At 39.8% G+C, this 20,541-nt stretch overlaps 1 protein-coding gene across 4 annotated transcripts in view; it reads right to left on the bottom strand.

Moving 5' to 3' along the window:
• ntrk3b (neurotrophic tyrosine kinase, receptor, type 3b) overlaps nucleotides 1-20,541 on the bottom strand; it is a 177,759-nt gene that overhangs the window by 15,350 nt on the left and 141,868 nt on the right. For all 4 annotated transcript variants that reach the window (XM_053316253.1, XM_053316269.1, XM_053316277.1 and 1 more), the window contains 3 exons: nucleotides 10,870-11,000; nucleotides 4,848-5,020; nucleotides 3,068-3,311 (listed from right to left, as the gene is read on the bottom strand). In XM_053316253.1, the coding sequence (XP_053172228.1) occupies nucleotides 3,068-3,311; nucleotides 4,848-5,020; nucleotides 10,870-11,000 (548 nt within the window). The remainder of the gene's footprint in view (nucleotides 1-3,067; nucleotides 3,312-4,847; nucleotides 5,021-10,869; nucleotides 11,001-20,541) is intronic.

Here is a 20,541-nt window from a genome sequence, read left to right as displayed (position 1 = left end):
ATAAATATATTCATTTTAGAAATCAAGCCTGATATAAGACATAGACATCAGAGTCCTACATTTATGTTGATGCTACTGCTGAAAACTCACATCAGCCCAGAAAATTATGGTGAGTAGGCTACAAAGCAAAATCTGGCAATTTCGGATAATGTGGGCGATAGTGGAAGTCAGTGAGGATAAAATGTGTTTTGATAAATGGAAGGTTGCTAGGTGATTTTTTTATTTACAACTATCGCTGCTAGTCTGGTTGTTAAATTACCATGTGGTTCAGGGAGATATGGCCTATCATTAGTGTATTCTTTTTAACGAGACAAAAATGTTGTTCCTAATGTATTTGAGATCATTTTTGTTTCATCTGAAAGGGTAAAAACGTGTGTGTATCTCCATTACCTTCTATCTGCTCTGAGGGATAGTGCCAGTGAAATTTCTAGTTTACTCATACAGTATAGTAACGTTATCTATTAAATGATCTTTTTAAATTCCCATGTGAACTGAAAAAGAGTTGTAGTGTTGTTCCCCGATTTCAGAAGAATAGTAAAATCAGATGTTGGGAATTACATGCCAGTATCAAGTTATCAGTTTTTGAACGTCTTGTGTTGGAGCAGGTAGAGTAGTATTTAGTCAGACACATTTATTGTATGAGCTTCAGTTTGGCTTCAGAGCAGCATACTATATTTAATCCTGTCTGTGTCACATAACTTAAGTTCCAGTTTTACAGAGCATAGTTTTTATTGACTCTTCTTTTAAGAAACTTCTGGTTTCATCATTGATACAGCGTCATTCCCTTTTTGCCTGTTCTTCTCCCATTGTAGCGCATATATAGATACCAACCCGGTGCAGTCAAGGAAATGACCTCAATGTGCTGCAGGAAAATTGCAGTTCGCAGGTGCACCAGTGCATGTCACACTATGCACCAACAAAACAATAGGGCCCTAAGAGTTTCCATGTTTCACAGAATCTGAAAAGTCTGTTGGGGCTCAGTTATAAGCTGTATTTGGAGACAGTGGAATAGAAGTGAACAGAAGAATGACATAATCGGCAAAAAAAATTACATTTCACCTCCATAAATGTTAAAATACTATGAGAATCTGGCACTGTATTACTGTACACTCATTGTCCCTCTATTATTGATCTAAATTAACTCAATTTAGAAATAATAGACTCACTATTTAAAAACTGCTTGCTATGTTTAGTTTAGGCAACTATAATGAGCAGAAAGATAAACGAAGAGGCAGCTATGGAAGGACTGTGATGTGTAAAGACTCAGAATATGGATGGCACACAACATCTATGTATGTATATTCCTCTTAACAGGGAAACTCATGGCAAATAGCACAAGCTACATGCAAGACACATAATAGCTGCCATGGTTGCCAGGCTGTACTTTAAAACAGCCCTGCATGAAACCACCAGTGTCTAAACATTCATGCGTAAGACCCACACAGGGGGGATTATATGGTGTACAAAGGTTAAATTCTGGTGAAAGATTAAGGAACACAGATACTGTGCAGAAATACACCTAAGAGCAGGATATCATGTGGGCGTGGCACAGGAGTAGTATCGTGTAGGTGTGGCGTGGGAGTGGAGGAAATCGAGGATGGGTTTGGAAGCATGGTTTGATAGGTGAGAGTAAGATAAACAGAAAAACAGGAAACATCTGTAATGGGTGATGTGATTTGGCATAATTTAACTTCACCTATAAAAGATGGATTTGGGTGTGTCTTATCAGTCTCTTTGTCTGTGCAGAATAAATAGCTCCTTGTTGTTGTCTTTTGACATGAATATGACATGGTATAGACAAACCTAAAGACTTATATGACACCCACAATAAGCTTTGAATATTGCAGAAGTGTGGCTAGAAAATGAATCCACCGTTACACTTTGTCACAGAGCACATGAAAGCTATTTGTAGCTTTGACACTGTTTTTGAGACAATAATGAAATTTACATTGTTACATAATGTTTATATTGTTTTAATTCTGTGTCGTATTTGGTCTTGATTGCCTCAGCCACAGCTTCTCTGTGCTTTTTACACAGAAATATGCCTGACTGTTTTTATTAGTCAGTTTAGTGATTTTCTGTTCCCTCTGACATCTGCTTACCCCATTGCAAACCTGACACTTTTATATCCACTGAGGGCTAGAACAGTTAGTAAATTAGCTGATACTGACACACACTCAACTATATCCCCAAACAATACACATACACACACATGCACACACACACACGCACGAAATCCTGCTGTAATTGTTTAACAACTCAAACTAAATATTCAGATTTTAATAACTACACAGATGGCGTGCATGGAGGAACCATGTACCAAACACCAAAGACATCCCGCTCAAATTTCCTTACAAATTATTTTATGTGTGCAGGACTGTTCACCCAGCAGGCAAGTACTTCATAACTGCTGGCGTTGCCCACAGCAAAATCCGAACCGGCCCAGCTGTCACGCTGAGCAAACGGAATCAGGCGCACCTAAAGTCATTTCACAAGTCCAGGCTGTTTAACAGAGCCAGACATGTAGCAGCCATCACTCCATAATATCCATTTATTTGTTCAGCAAAATGCTAAATTCTTCAGCCCAGCAGTTGCCGCTTGGTTTGCGGCATTCAGAGTTGCTAATCGTGTTAAACACTAGAGAGGACATGAATCGGAAGCTATATAAACAAGCCTTTAAGCATCGGGCTGGAGGCTCAGCAGGCTCATCTCCTTCCATACTGCTAAACCTCTCCATCCTTGAATGTATCTGGGCTGGTGTGGGGGGCCTGGGGCTGCGCTGTGGAGGGAGAGCTGTTATCTCTCTCTTAGAAATAAAAACAAAAAACGTGAAAATAAAAACAAAAAATGTCACAAGAGAGAGCAGCAGTGTTCAACCCTAAGAAATATCTTCCTTAGTTAGCAGCCCAGGAGGATTTTCTCAAGGTTGTTTTGGTATCTTGAACATCTACAACTAAAACATACCTTTTGTGACTTTGCTATGTCAAGTCTGTTCTAGGTGGAATCTACTAATGCTTATCTGTTCCTAGTGTACATACAGGAAGAAGCACGATAGCCAATGCCTTACCCTGTAGTAGTCGCTGCTGTAGATGTCCCTGGACATGCCAAAGTCTCCAATCTTGACCAGAAGGCCATTGCCCACGAGACAATTGCGGGTTGCCAGATCTCTGTGGACAAAGTGCTGGGAGCCCAGGTAGACCATACCCGAGGCAATCTGAGTGGCGATGTGCAGCATCTGGGAAAGGCCCAGCTCTCCATTGGACTGCAGTGGCTGGCCGTCTACCAGGATCATGGCGTCTGGGCCATGGGCTCTGAATTAAAAAGAATAATGTAAACATTATTGATGTGACAAAGTGATATTGATAGTCTGGATGAGGAACCTACAATGGCTTTTCAGCATGACAGACTCTAACCTGACTGCCCCTTTAACAAGTAACCTCAAGCTCCTTACATTACTAATAAACCCTTATCCAGACATTTAGGGTAATCAACACAATAAAGAGAGGCTGTTTGAAATATTAATAAATTACCATATAACCCGCAAGCACTCATGCAGCTTTAATTGCGTCAATAACCTGCTACATTAAGTATCTGCACTGTTGTTATTAATTTTGTCACTTTGTGGCTTCAGAGCAGGTTTTGCTACATTTTCATGTATTCCAGCCTGTCAGGAGTTATCACCAAGGGAATTTCATCAAGGTACTGTAATTTGTACATTTAACAGTACAAGTTGACTACAGGTCAAGAGCACTTTGCATTTCTGGATGTGGATGAAGAACTCATTCCCTGTCAGAAGTTCCTGCTGTTCTCATCACCTTCTCGTCACTGTGATTACAGACCAGGCACCATGTGGGGAGGACTGGCTACAGCTCCCTCGCTCTCTCTCTCTCTCTCTCTCTCTCTCTCTCTCTCTCTCTCTCTGTCTCGCAGGCTGTCTGTCTTCTTCCATTTCTCTGTTTTAGTTCAATTCAGTGATCTTTGCAGTAAGTGTGCAGCTCCACTGTAGGGGGATTAGCTGTCCTCTTCCCACTTTTTGTGTCTCTACTTTTATTTGACTTCACAGACATCTAGTAGTGGCTGAATGAGTACAAGCCATCTTACATTTATCTAAAGGTTGATCTGGACCTGCACATAAGATCCCCTTATTCATTCCTATTGATTCCATACACATTGCATCTGTTAAATGTGACCAACAGGACCAACAGACCAAAAATCAGCTACGTCTTGCACCTTGCATGAAAGAATTTCATCATTCGCGACATTGCCTTTCATTTCAAGAATGATTTCCCAACAGAAAGTCTTCACGCACTCTTGAATCCACACACATGCACACACTCACATTCAATCGTAACATGTCATCTTTTCAACTAGTGCTCAAACTTCAAAAATAAGATAGACCACACACACACACACACACACACACACACGTACTGCTTGCTGTCAGCGCACTTGAAATATCACACTTCTATCCCAGACTCCTCCTGTGCACACTGAAATCAACTCCAGTAAAGATTCCCATTACTCGCTGTACATGCATCGTGTCGCTTTTGTTGAGGCTTATCAGAGGTCACTTCCCTCGGTACAGTCTGACATTATGGAACTAAAGCAGTAAAGCACTCACATTTGCTAAAACTGTGTAGTTGGATGGGTATTGTACCAGCTGCATGAATCTGACGCACTGTGAACAGAAGAGTTTTCTTGGACTCACTTTAGGTGTCTTACATAAGTTTAGCATGAATTGAGCACATGTTGCTACTGGCTGCTCATAATATGAATTTCTCTCACTCAGCCAGGACAAATCTGGTATATTACGCTTAAATTGACTTTACCCTCAGGGAAAAACTGACCTGAGGAATTTGTTGAGGTCTCCATGCTTCATGTATTCAAACACCATGATGAGAGGGTCTCCATCTACACACACTCCGTAAAATTTAACGATGTGGTCGTGCTGCAGGTTGGTCAGCAGCTCAGCCTCCCTCTGGAAGTCCTTTCTTGCTGACAGGTTGGGATCTTTCAGTGTCTGAAAGGGAAAGTCACATATGTAAGGTTGAATTCACATCAAATCAGGCGTTGCAGCGAAAATGCCAGCCCTCCCATCCATTTGAATGGGGGTAGTACATTTAGACTGCGGGAGTGATGGCCGCAGGGGTGCCGCAGTAGCCTGCAGGAAGAAAGTTCAACCAAAATCAACTTTTGGAAAAACTCAACAACGTCATGTTGCGGTGGCCAATCATAGCCAGTCATCGGACAGATCAGAGCTGTACAACGATGCAACCCTGCATTGAGGGACTACAAAGATGTTACTAGGAAGAGGGGTGGACATTTCTCCTTGTTTCATAATGTTAAAAGTAAAGTTAGGCGCTTTGCTGTGGGCTTCCCGAAAACTAAGAAAGAAAGAGAGAGAGAGAGAGAGAGAGAGAGAGAGAGAGAGAGAGAGCAGCAGTTGAGCAAGCTAGAGAGTGAATGAAGAGAGCAATCGGCGGTAGTGAGAAAACTGGTGAATGAAAGAAATAAAATGTTATTTTTGGATTGTTTCACGGTGGTTACAAATAAAAAACGCCCACATCTCCACACACCTCTGCAATAACTGATTTGATGTGAATACAGCCTAAAGGTTTGTTGGGGCACTCTTAATGAGCTGTTCCTGTCCAAAGGCTCAGAAAATGCAGCCTCCTATTGTCTGACTTTGGAAGAATCAGTCAGTATATCCTTTGAAGCCCTAAGTATCTGACAATCCATTGTGTCAGTCGGTTGTTTGATGGTAAAACCTGTGATTCCGTTATTTATGGAAGCCAGGCATAAATGGCAGTGATGTTAACATTAAGATTTGTACATTAATGATTAGCTGTTCATTCATAAATAGCCACCAAGGTTTACCACTTTGTTGGCTATTTGAGAGAAACTTCATGGATACTTAATATTTTAATAACTTTGAACAAAACATTAGTTTTAGTCTCTGTGAAGCTCAAGATCAAACCTTTGTCTGCAACTCTAACTGTTTCAGTCTAGACTTCCAGAATATCCGTGAACACATCTTTGTAAGTCGAGTCCTTCATGGTGTCTGGCTCCTGAATTATGCTGCATAGACTGACATCTTTTTTCATTTACCACTCTCCCTCTTATGCTAACTTATGTACCAGACTCTTTTTCTTTCTCCTACTTTCTTCTGTAATCTAATTAGTGCCCCCCCTCCCCCCCACCCCAACCCACCATCCACCCCTTTCATGCCCAAATGTGTGCTCCCTTTTGTCACTGCTCTTTGTCACTCTGTTGATTAGCTTTTTGCCCACTTTCACTTCCATCTCCACCACCAGCACCAAGACTCCACGGAAACAGGGACGATAATGAATCACTAAATCAGTTGCTGTTTAGTTACTGCGTTCTCCTCATAGTCTGAGGTAAACACAACACTGAGTCTCCACCAAATTCTCTTGTTTTTCTGTGAAAATGTAAACTAGTCTGTCCTGCCCTGACTGAACTCTATGTTCTCTATTATTTATTATACACAGTAGGTGGATATGCATTATATACTTGTATATCCAATCCATATTCTTGCATTGTTTTTAGGCCAGTGATCTCTACCGGGAAAGTGCTGGTGCAGTTGGCTTTGCAACAACTGTACACAACATGATGTAAAAAGTAAAATTATTTCCAAATATTACAAGTAGGCCCAGGCTTAAAATACATGTAGGTATGACTATATATGGCTGAAGTATAGAGTAGTATAGTGTAGTTTTTGTTATTTATTTGGATGAAGAAACCATCTAAATATGTCACATAAAAAACTTAAAGTAAGTAATTTAACTTAAGTAATCCCAGACTGTTTCTGCTACTGAAGCAAAGAGTGGAAAAATTGTTAAAGACTGATGAGGTCTGTCTGACCCAAATGTTGCATTTATAATCATTGGAGCCAATTAACAGTGTGTGGATTATTTTTCTAATATAAGACATTTCGTTTTTTCTTTCCAATTATCATCACACAGTTCTCTCATTTTATTCTGAGCTGCAGTGATGGAACCAGAGTGTAAAATCATCCAAACTGTCAGCTGTCACTCTGGGGACAAAATCAACTTTGCACAATTAAGATGCAGCTAAAATCTTCATTATGTGTTTACTGTCATAAACAATCTCTGTTTGTTAGAAGGTCTGTTTAAAGTGGAAACAGAAAGCCTGGGGCAATAAACTGTTTCACCTAACCCATAAAAAATATATATATGATCTTTTTTACTATACTCAGGACTTTGTGTCCATGTCAGGATCCTGTTGGAATGATGACTCTTTTTCCCCAGTGATTAGCTGGTTAGCTGTTCAGCATAATTTAACATGGTGACGTACCCCTGTAAGAAGTGAACCGCTGTCATAATGATGAAAACCAAGGGTTAAACCTGAAGGTACCTCACTAACCCCAAACCCTGCTTCATAGGATAGGCCTCATATCTCCTTGTCCTTTAGTCCTGCTTTTCCAGCCTGCTGCTGATGTTATTACAGATGCAAAGATATGTTCTCCTCTTGCAGAGAAGTGCTGGAAGTGGTTAAGATGTACAGCAGAGTAGGAAAAATGCCCATAAAATTCTATTACCAAATCAAACCACACTCTTAAGGAAATGTTTCTTGTCTGGGCATCCCTCCAAAACAATACCTTCAAGTGCTTGACTACAATAAACTGAAGGAAAACGTTGCAATGAATTTTCCCTTTGTTGACCTTTAAGTGTATTCAGAGAGCCTTTTCTTCCTTATCAGAGATATGGACATGTTCAGATGAAAATGTGCATTGCATTGTGTTTTAAAAATAAAGAGCTTACTTTAAAGGAGGAAACATTCTTTTTTGATAATCCAGTAATATTAACAATAGAAAGTGACAGGCACTAGATCTGAGGTTACTAATAGGCGGACCACGAATAGAGGTCCACACCCAGATGGCATCTTTTCTGGACCTGGACCTATAACTGATAAATGATTGAGAATTATTAAATATTGACGGAGCCTTTCTATTTTAACCGGCACTGCTTTTCTAGTCTTTACTGCACTGCTTTACCAGCCCAGGAAACTCACAGACCAACTACATCCATTGTAAATAATCTTCCATGATGCTACTCAGCCAATCAAATCTGTGCATTCCAATAAGCACACGGGAGAGACGAGACAAGAGACTGTCAAGATGGAGAAATAAGCGACTGAGAAAAGTAATTTCACATGGCGTGCTCTAAAAAGAGAAAAGTTGACAGTGAAAACAGAGCTTTTAATCAAGAACGGACCCTCACATGTTCATTCTTCCCACAGGCAGCTCAAAACCAGCATGTCTCATATGTTCTAAGACTGTGGTGACTGTGAAGTGCCACTATGAGACAAAGCACAAATCTTTTGAGCAAACATACCCACTCTAATCCGAACTGAGGGCACAGAAAATAAACAATTTAAGAGCCAAATGTGATCGATCCAGCAGAATCCGAACACATTTCAGATTTAAAATCCTGGCAGGATAAGCTAGAGCTCACTCCTCTCAGTGCACAAGAGAAAGTGGAGGAGTGGGATATACTGTAAGGAGGTGTTAATGTGTTCCATTTTTAAGATGTGTCGAGCATTACAGTAGTTGACACTGTGAAGATGTGAAGTTTACAAAAAATACAAAAAAAGATGGAACTCAAGCTACACTTTTTATTTCATTTTTTGAAAACTAAGCACTTTATTTTAAAATGCACATTTTTCAAAAGCTCTCTGTTTGACATTGTTCTGTCCAAGTCTGGCTGTATGTCCCTCCACCACCCAAATACCCTTTGACATTTTCCCTGTTTGCTGAGCTGGACTAAGCGACAGTAGGCCCCTGAAGATTAAATTGAAGTTTGCTTTCACACTAGCTGTTTTCTTAAGAAAATACGACTATACCCTGTTGCTTGCTACGCACTGACCCTCGTAGAAATTAGGTGCGAATGAAGAATGACATTTTTCTTTCAGGCCTATTTTTGTTGTTACATGCAGCATTAATATGCAGGTTAATTGACAAAGAGTTGTTCTTCACTTCCTGCTGCTCCTGCGTCCTACATTAGGGTTCATCTCCTGCTGCTTCCTGACACTGTTATTATATGAATATGTATTATATGTAATTCTTTTAAATGCAGAGTATTATTATTAGCATTCTCATTATCTATAATCCCTACCATGTGAATGTAAAGATCTTTGAACTAATATTGACTTTCTTTATTAAATACAGACATTGATACCACTACTAGGCTATTTCAATATAGGTGGCACTCAATCATAATGTAAGTTAGACATTACAATGTTCTGCGCCTTTACGTGAAGAAATGTTCTCTAACCAGACCACTTTGAATTTCAATTGAATACCCGTGCACTATATCATCATTTTCATCTGTATCTCTTCCACTAACTTCTGCTGTCAAGGTCAAGGTGCTTTTCTGACTGCAATTTTATCCATGGTAGGACTGCTGAATCTGCAACCTTTTATTCAGTATCATCCTGCTTCACATTCATACACTTCCCCATATTCACTGTGGAGCTGCCAGGCACAACTTAATGTTGAGCACTGTGAAGGCTTTGAGAGCCGCCACACAGGGGAAATGGTTCTAAATGCTTTAGCGTTCTTCAAAGAGTACTGAACCGATTCAGCACCGCACTCCTATAACATTGTTGGACTTACAATGGATGAAGGACAAAAAAGTATAAAAATCAATCGATCAGAACCAGAGATATCATCCTATTTAAAATGCTGCCTATACCGCAATGCAACTCAATGCACAATGAAAAGTTTGGTTGGAGATGTGGGCGTGTTATGCAAGTTGTGGCTAATGTAGCCTCAAGCTGCTGAGATGAGGAGCAGGTCTGGTAACCCCACTTATTTCTAACTCTACACCCCCAGATGTTTTTATTTTCTTTTGAGGCTTGTAGTTCTCAGCCCCAACCGTCGCCGCCTCAAGTGAAGTCACTTGATTTATCCAATTTGCACAGCTTTCTCTGGAAACAAAAGGCTTCATACAACTTTTTCAGACTGAGATGTGTAGATGTTGGAATCCATCTTTAAAACAAAGCATCAAGTTCACTGGAGAAATAGAATGACTTTTTACATCTGCGAAGCACTCACAAAATTCTTTTTGGCCATAACTACTGGTCCCTTCGTGCATATGAGGACAAGTTCTAGATAGACAGAGATAGATGGGAGAGCCTTCACCCAGAAAAAAACTAGTAAATGTCAATTTTGATCATTGCTATCACTGACAAACATAACATGACAGTGATTCAACCTTGCATGAAAAGAGAGAGATATCCCAAGGTCCACAAATGACCCTTGAGTTATGTTTTCCCTTACTGTAATTTAAAGGAATAGCTTGACATTTTAGGAAATGTACCAATCTGAGTTATATGAGAAGATTGATACCACTCTCTGTACGGTGAATATGTGGCTGGAGTCAATAGCTGGTTAGCCTAGTATAAAGATGGGAAACGGGGAAACTTTTGAAAAAAAAAAAGGTGTGAAAATGACAATTTCTTCTCTGCTGCTGGCTGAGAAACTGTCCAGAACATAATCCCTCAAACCAGCAAATTGTCATTTTTTTACACTTTTTTGTGCAGATTAAACAAAAGATATAATGTGTTACCTAGTGAGATATAAAGGTTCTGGTGAGCCAAGTTTTAACCCTACAGAGTGAGAGTAGCCGTTTCCCCCTGCATCAAATCTTTATGCTAAGCCAAGCTAACCAGCTGCTGGCAGTAGCTTTGTGTATACTATACTATACTATACTATACAAGTATGAGTGATATTGATCTTCTCATCTAACTCTCAAAAAAACTATACCTTTTTGATGCTGTTTTAACACACACACACACACATACATATATATACACATAGTGATGTACCTTGACAGCCACCAGCATCTTGTCCTTGGTGGGACAGAGGTTGTAACACTCTGCCAGGAAGACTTTACCAAACGCTCCTTCACCCAACTCCCTTTTCAGGATGATGTCTCTCCGCTTTATGTGCTGGACAACTAAAACACAGACAGGGAGAGAGAGAAAAGAGAGAGAGGGAGACAGTGATAAGTAATTGTTTAGAACCTTTCAGTGGATATTATACATGAAACCTTCTATATGTGCGGCAGATAAGAATTTAAAAAAGATTTAAATTTTCAGAAACATCATTTCATTGGTTTCAGAGTTATGCAACTGTATTCCTCATATTCCATTTGCATAACACATAATTGTACTGTTATTTCAGCTATGTTGCTGAAGTTATTACTATGAGGAATATGCAGCCAGAGTGTAAATAACATAAATAGGTAATGCAGTTTCCTGTCTGGGTTAATTGTGTATCGATCTATTGGTAATGGCTTAGGGCTCCAGTAGGGGGAATAGTAAACATTTGATTGTATGATCCGGAGGAACAAACTCTCATTAAGGTTAGGTTAAGGTAAAGGTTAGTGTACAAATCTTGCGAGAGTTTCTAAAATCAACCCTTCAGCCCATCTGATCTATCACCAACCAGAGGGAATCACACTGATCTCCCTTACTTAATACAGACAAGTGAAAGTGAGAACTGTGTGCTAGTGTCTTCATACCTCTCACCTCACTGTTTGCCTTGTTTAAAGACACGACATCTTATATCTTGTCATGATCTCAAAAACATGGGAACAAACACAAAAGAGGAAAATATAGGCAAAAAGGAGAGAATATCAAGCAGGGGAAGACTGACTGAGACAGAATGCAATCAAAGAGAAAGAGAGATACAGTGTAAATTCAGCTGTAGGCTAAGTTTTGCACTGTGGGTGAAGCTACTTTGTAGTATTTCAAATTCTAGTCTAGGTTTCTACAGATACAGTGCCAAATATGTCATACTACATTAAAAGGAAGTGTTTAAAAAATGATGCACAATACATCTGAAATACTCTGTTTAATGTAATGGTGAATAAGTTTTTTAAAAAAAAACAAAAAAAAAAACATCTTGAATATTTCTCTCAATATGTATGTGATAGAGCTTCAGTGGAACTCTGAACAAAGCCGTTACCAAATATGTGATGTTGTCACACTGTGTAAAAATATGTTTTATCTGACTTTGAAGATACTTAAGAGAGAATACTGGGAACATCAGGGTTCAAGTGCTTTTAAATCTCCAAAGTGCAAATAAACCGGGAGATGACACTGGACCTGCTGAGCTGTAAATCTCTTCTGGATTTCTTGGTTTTACTGTTTGCATTAAAACAACACAAGGGGACATTTTCTAATGCATGCAGAATTGTTAAAGGCCCTCCTGCATGAAAGCGTGGTGAGGATAATGATCCCACCAGCTAATAACTCATTCTGACAGGATTATTTGAAGCTGAATGACAGTAAAGTTTGTCTACTGTTGGGATGTTGTAACATTAGACCCTCTTTTCTTCCCTCTTTTGATTACTTGCAATGTTTGTGTGAAGAAACTATACTTAATCTTATTCCGACACTGATAAGTCAAGCAAGTCTAGCAAGATGACTAAGTCATGATATTAAGAAGTGAAATACTCGAGAGAGACTGGTGTTAGAGTAGAGTGAGAGTTGGTGAGGTGTAGGAGTTGTTGACTTGTCACTGCTGAATAAAACATGACAGCTTGGAGGTTTACCATGATAACTACACTGAATCTATCAGTGTGCACACACTTATATACAGTTTTTATAAATAGTTTCCATTAAGTACAACAAGGGATGGAAACAGATGATCCACTGTGGTGACCCCTACTGGAAACAATCGGAAAAAAAAAACATAATTTCCAACAAATCATTATTATAAGTAAGCTTCAGGACAAAGACCACATCCCTCTTTCTCACTAAATTCAATCACTAACTGCTACTGGAAACCTGTGCTTACCTACATAGGCATGTCTAACCCCTTTTTCTCCTTGGTCTCAGTTCTCATGACCCACCCCCAAACCATGTTCCTCTCCTCTCTCCCCCTTCTCAATGGGCGGTTCAGTGGTTCGCACTTTTGCCTCACAGCAAGATGGTCCTGGGCTCCAACATTGGCCACCCCAGATCCTTTCTGTGTGGAGTTTGCTTGTTCTCACTGTGTTTGCGTAGGTTTCCGTTGAGTACTCCGCTTTCCTCCCACCATCCAAATATGTGTGTTAGTGTTAATACTTCCATCTGAGTTCCTCTTCTTCTTTTTCTTCTATTTTAGGAAGCAGAAAGCACATCAATACATGCCACCCATCCAGAGTCTCGACACCCAGGTTCCTCCAGGACTATCACAACTCCATTCTGCCCCTGTTCATCCCCATGTCATCAATCCTCTTCATCCCTCTCCTCGAAACCAATCACCCCACCGTACAAGACCCCGACCAACCTCCGGCTCCCGTTTATCCCAAGGCAATTGACCCCTTTCATCACTTTCCTAAACCCCCAATCATGCCACCATACACAATCCTCATCCAATCCTTCCCGAACCCTCTGTACGAATAGGGTGATCTTTGTTGGTGAAATTTCTATAAAATGAAAGGCACTCCATGACTGCTCAAAACCACAAAATACAAAGTTGGGTGTGAACCTTGTCGAACTCTCTGCTTTGACGTGTGAATGAAATGAAGCTAGCTTAATTACAGGGAACTATTTTATTGCTCAGGAATCAAAACAATGTTATGAAATATGAAAATAAATTAGAAGTGTCAGTATATGGGAACCTTGGAAATTGAATTATATTCTAAGGGATGCAATCAGTGTCCAACGTTTGCTGAACCATAATGACTTATAGAGCACAAAGGCAACAATTTAAATATGGACAGATTATCAAGTGTAATCTTACCAATGTTTTTATGAATGTATGATTTTCACTGGAAAGTTTTACTGTACCAGAGTCCACACCATTGACAATACATGAATGGGGTACCATGAGATAATATAAATGAATTATTAAATCTCATGGAAAATGAAGCTCAATCTATTGGGTTTAAGAAGAACAGTCACATTTGAAAGTGGCATCACAAATTCAAGGCTTTATTTTATCTCAAGAAAAGGTGTTATACTTTTATATTGGCAGGTATTGACTGAATGTCCTTGGACAATTTTTTACTTTTTTAAAATGTCTTTTTTCCGGTTTCACAACGCTCTTGACTGTAGGCTACAATGCTGCTAAAGCATATTTCTCACATCTTGTTAGCCAAGTCAAAAACATTCTTGATTAACAAGTAAACTTCTTGAATCTTTATCCATCCTCCATCTGTGAATTCTTTATGTTATTTATACCACACTTGGTGGTTACATGTGTCATTGAGGACTTAGGAACACACAAGACTTTATGCAACATGCTGAGTGAACACAGATGTGACAGCGACTAGAGCTCATCAGCTGTTGCATCTTTTGCCAATTCAAACTGATCAGCAAACCAAAAATAGAGAATTCTGCATGGTTAAAGGTGCCCTTAACTGTTTTCTAGTTTATAGTTTCTCCCACCAAAAAGCATTGTGTTTATCCTCAAGGTCTTCCAAATGAATGCATATCCTTCCTCAGAAAACATCTGCAAAGCCGGTTTTATTGAAATATTTAAAATCATTCATTGTTTACATCCATGTTTGCCTGCTAGCGGTCATCTTCTTCACTGAGTTTCTTGGTGTATCGCTACATTTCTTGGCCTGTAGTATAGCATACTGTTGCACTACGTTGTACTGCCCACGTATATGTGCGTCCTTACACCTATGAACGATGCAAACTTAATGGGGACTCTCTTGTAAACACTGCTCATGGCACTAATAATGGTAACTCCAAAACTCCATGGGATAACTTTAGCCTACAATTTATCTTAGGATACCTTTCATTGGTTCCTAAAGTTTTTCACCGTTACAGTCACACTTCCTTATATTGAATACTTTGTACTGCTTCTCATAGAAATTGAATGGGAGGCAGAGGCTCCACCTGACTCATTGTTTGTCATGGCATCACCCAAAAGTAGTTCACCAAATGGTGCAATCTCTGAAATGCTTCCTGAATCATAGACACAGACTACAAGTCTGATCTGACTGATTTTTGTCATTTGTCCAGAATTACCAGACCATCTGGTCACGAACATGTTGAGAAGGTGATTCATAAAAAATGTCACCTGCTGCTTTGGTGTTTCCATCAGACAGTATCTAAAACATTATTTCTGAAATCAGTGGGATTTCAGAAATATGAAGAAATGTCCCAATTTCAAAGTAGATCACAAGTGTCTGCAAGGGTTGGCCAGTTTGCCGGGTGAGAGCCCCACCAGTGACACAAACGCATAACTTCTGTCAAAGTCCCATCCTCTAAAAATCTGCTTTCCAAGAGTTGAGAAAAACATCCTTAAGTCAATACACATACATTTAAATTCAAAATGTGTTTTGACTGCATTTTGTGGGTGCAAATGTCTGTGACACTCAGCAGATAGGAACAGTGTAAAATACATTCTCAATCTTGAGGAGCTTCCAGACTTACCTCACATGTATTCCCCACTGAATCCTACTTCTCTACTATTGTACTTTCTTTGAGAAATATTAAAAAAACATGAAGAAATGTTCTTTTTATCTCTGACTTTGCACCCCTCCATCTTTCATAATCATTCAAAGATCAGTGTTGGCCTTACTGCCGCTTGCCACAGCCAGCTATCGAAGCTTATTCTATTGCTGCACCCGTCATTAAGCTTCTCTACATGAGAAATGCCAAAAATGTAAAAATGTGAAGGTTGTCATCTATCAGCAGGTGTAGGCCGGAGCGTAATATATTTATTTTTCTATCTTTTCTGCAGAAGTTATCATTGGATTGTTATCTTGACTTTTATGTTATTTATTTTCTCCTTTGCAATGAGGTGATGTGATATTTCATATATGGATTTCTTATCTCATAAAAGTGCAAATAGGACATTTTATCTGTTTTCTCAGGATGTATTTGCTTCTCTTTGACATTGTGCATGTGTTAAATAAACTGAAGTACACTCATTTATTAAACGACATTAATAAGACTAGCCCATTTTCACTGATTACATCCACCTGCACTGGATGCTAGATTAACTCTTGTTGCACTTTTACTCCAGAACTTGTTTATAAAAATCCAGTTTTACTCTCTTTAAGACTTTGGAAGTGACAAAGTGTGGTCTGATGTACTCCAGGAAGCGCTTTGGTCAGAAATGTCAATTAATGTTAATGTGCATGTTAATGTTATTCAGTCAAGTAACTGGTGAGTCAGTGATGTTTTAAAAGCTAAACGGGCTGTTCATCAGGTCTCAAAACACTGGTAGTCACTTTTTTGCCTGTAAGACGAAAATCGCTTCCAGTGCAACAACTTTGTCACTAGATTTGGCAGCTCTTCAGATCCATTCAGTAACTTTATTTCCTATCAACACATCTATTGTAACTTACTGATGCAGTGAACCATACTGACAGATTCCTGTACATTGCTGACAACAACATAATACTAGGTTATATTGATATACTGTAAGAAGAAGACTGATACTGGTGTCAGCATTTAGTTATGGCACCCGGCACTTTATAGACAGATTTCAAATGTTTACTTCTCTGTGATTAAACTGCATTTTTAAAAAAAGGCAAAATGTTACTTATCATCACTCTCATCACCTCGTTTTTGAATACTTTGCAATTACTCTGTTTTACCAATAATTTCTTTAATATGGGATTAAAATATTTTGAATCCTGTGTGACAACAGTCATAATTTCTTCTTCCACTTTTGCAGCTTGGCCTCATTTTGACTGTAATGATAATACTACTTAAATATGAACAGAACATTATCATCACAGCCATTAGCCATGTGGGAGCGTGAAGAGATTACAGATTTGTATTACACTGGCCTGGTTTAGTCTAACTGTAAGACAGAAAATTAGCATTTGTACAAATTAATAGAAAATAGGGAATTCTACAGAGGATGCCAATATATCCATTACTAATGCAGCAACATTGAAAACATGTTTAACTTTGTATTTGTACCAGATGCCCCCTCATCTTTATTTCCTGGATGCATATATTCCATCTAGGTTTGTTTTATTCAGCTGCTAACAGCCGCTGACCACTGTGTCCTCAGCACTGATGGCAATGAAGGAGCTATTATGGCACGTGCCGACTGACAGCAGTGAGGACAAGTTACGTTAACCTTCGGTTTCTTCTGCAGGCGGACTCTATTTACCCAGAGTCGCACGCTGAAAAGCCCTGAGATTAAATCTCTATCCCACAGCTCAGCATCATTCATTTGTCCTGGCTCACCTGAGGCCTCGACGGCAGCAAACATTCTCCCTGAAGGCCGAGAGACGACGAAGCACCGAGATTTAGTCAGCTAGTCAGGTCAGACTGCTGGGGGAGCACAGATGTTTGGAAGGCTTTGTTCTGTGACTGTGTGTGTGTGTGTGTGTGTGTGTTTGCCCATGCATGCGTGTTTGTGTGCATTGCACCACAACTACCTGCCAACTTTCCCCCAGTGTATGTGTTTGTGTGTGTGCGCTTTTGGAGTGTGTTTTTCTCCAACTACCTGCCAACTTTGTGCATTCGTGTGTGTGTTTCTGTCTCACAGGTGTGTGTGTATGTGAGGTGTGCGTGTGTGTGTGTGTGTGTGTGTGGGGGGATTTTTCCGCCTGACAGCTCTCCTCAGTGTGTGTAGTGTGTCGATCGATGCGTGTCTCCTGGTCATTGACAACATGTCTTTTGCAGGGTGAATGCTTTAACATTGAGAATGGGTGGCTCAATCAAAAATGCATCCTCATCCTCGGCAAGCCTCATTTCCTTCATCCGCTCTGCATTTACTTACTTTGCACATAAAGTTTACTTGTCAGGAATTGTAATTCACTCGTACAGTATTTTCACACAGGAACCTCTTACAAGGAGAAAAGGTGAGTGGTCATAAAACATTATGACATGAAATTTATAATGAAATCTTATTAAAACTCAAGCATCTTATGAATGTTTATGACTGGTCATCAATCATTAAATGTCAGATTAACTCTGCAAACACAAAGAGAGAAGATGAGAACAATATCATGCTAAATTAACACTCTTCACTCCCACTAATTACTCACATTTTCACTGCCATTCACAAAGAATTCAAAAGGGACATAAATTTACCAAGATCACTGTGACATACTTATCGTTTAACCTGACTACAACAGGAGTGGCCCAGCATGCTAATAGTTAGGTGAGAGGTACTCATCCAGCTGCTAATGGCATACAAAAAGCTTTCCATCATTAAATTCAGTACAGCACAGGGCCTCTGTGTCTGTTGGCATCGTTGGGCTGACTGTGACGTGAACGCCAGCATTTACTGTTGACTCTCAGTGGGTATCTCCTCCTAACCTGCTGCAGCTGGCTGACTGCCGGCCTGTGTATCTACTGCTGCTGCTGCTGCTGCTGCTGCCTGGCCTTGGTGTACTCTTACTCATGTGAATAAGTTCCTATTCCTGTCTTTTCTATAAAAATACATCACCTTTACCATCACTCTGACTACATTTTCCTAAAGGGACAAAAATGGAATACTTTTGGTTCCATTTATGAGACATCCACAAAGTGCAGTCCTGCTACACAAAGTGAATATACAGAGAAATGAAGTTGTGATTGATTTCTTTTTGACAATAGCTTCTCCCTGAGCTCAACTCTGGTGTTATTTCTGGATTAAAATGTAAGCATTAAGTACACTTAAGCACTAAGTACTTTGCACTTGCTGCCCAGGGGATGTTCCTTAAAGTCTAGACTACCAACACAAAATAGTTAATAGCACAAAATCTTTGAGGAGAGGCATGTTATGCACCCTGAGCTGCTGATCCCCACTGACAAAGTAGGATATGTTCCTATACAATAAAAAAAAGTACATTTATAATTTATTGAGAGGTTTTTTAGTGGGCCACTTCCTCCGCGGTGGGATTGAGCTGATGAGGGTGCAGTGCTTTAACATTTAACTTTAATGCGAAGCTGTTCGGTTCAGCGTTGATGCTGAAGACAAATTGGTCATGTTTGGTGGTATAAAACATGCTCTCACCAACATGTCCAATATTTGTAATAAAACGACAAACCACATCGTCGCTGGCACTTTTTTCTAAGATGGTAGGAGGCTAAAGATGTTTGTTTGACTCGCTGGGTTCTGAGCTTCTCGTCACTTCTCTGGTTTGCAAACCAATTAAATGCCTTTGCAGGAGCAGACGTTTTTAATTTACACTTTAATTTCTCTCATTTTCATTGCTTACTGTGTACTTAGTCTGCCTCCTTGTGTTGTGTGAAGACTGACAAAGGCAACTGCATTCATTCATCTTATTGCTTCTTTGGCTATATCTGGTGGTTTTGCTGATGGGATCATCCATGAATTTTAATGCGGATTAAGCCTTGACTATCTTGATAGTTTGTTGTTGTTTTTTGTCATAGGATTGCACCGGGCATTAACATGCATCTATTTCAAACCCTTCTTTTCCTGAAAAGTTTCTATTTGGCTCCTTTTCTGGAATGAACTGAAAGAACGGAGACCTTTTGAGTAACAAATTAAAGTAGGTTGTTTGAATTCACAACTGGTTAGCCTGTGGGGCTGTTCTGTTTCAGACTATAATTCATAGAATCATAGCCTTGGTACATGATAACTGCCTTTCAATCAATCTGCTCTGCATTTCTATTCATTTTCTGAGCTTTCAAGCTGCCAAATTAGTCACTCCTTGTCTCTACTGGAAACATTTTCATCTTCAAAAACATCACCTTGAGCATAATTATGTCTCTGTTACACCAAAAGCTGAGGGGACAGAGAAGGGGTTGTCCGAGCTGTGCCCACGTGTGATATTGCTAATAGCATGGATATAATGAAAGGCTATGCGCCATACTCAAACATCAAAAGCAATTGTCTAATTTTGGCCAGCGGGATGTGACAAATCCGTAATTAAAATAGCAAGCTGAGTGATAAAACAAAGCCACTTGCTGGGAGACAGCGGATCCGACTAGATATGGATCTGTCATTAGGTTAAAGAATTGTCCTTTGCCTTTCTGCCTTTATCTCGCTAATGCGGCTACATTTCCCCAGGATTGGCCTTTTTCAGCTTGGCGTGAAAAAAAAAAAAATCCTGATCTCAATGAGCGTTCTAATCAGTCACGGCTCGCCTGTTTACCGCAGCCAAAGTCGAGGCCACCGGTTCATCCAGAAGATGAACCAATTCCGTGGTGGCACTTCATGTTTTTAAATTGGCGTCAGAGCGACAACTTTTTTCTCGTAATGCCTTCAATTCACACGCCAGCCTCTGCGCAACTGCATGTGCGCAGGTCGCCGGTTCAACTGGAGGGCAGCTACTATTGGATGATATTAATGTAATTTAAAAAAAATAAGATTTCTCTGCAGTGTGGGAATGCTGGCCACAGTTTCACTGTTCTAAGGTGCCATGACCTCACAGCTGAGATAATGTGTGCTCAGTCTGTTCTCTCTCCAATACTGATCTGTGGGACGAGACAGATTTAACCAATACAGTATATTTATATTTTTTGCTACGATTGACTTGAAGATCAACAGCTGGTAAGGCGCACTGGAATCACTGGTGTGAGCCATGCAGCAGGCGATTTCCAATCACATGCAGCTGTTTTAACAGAAGCCAG

Source organism: Scomber japonicus, chromosome 1, assembly GCF_027409825.1.
Source record: "Scomber japonicus isolate fScoJap1 chromosome 1, fScoJap1.pri, whole genome shotgun sequence".
NCBI lineage: Eukaryota > Metazoa > Chordata > Actinopteri > Scombriformes > Scombridae > Scomber > Scomber japonicus.
This window is presented reverse-complemented; position numbering and strand designations above follow the sequence as displayed.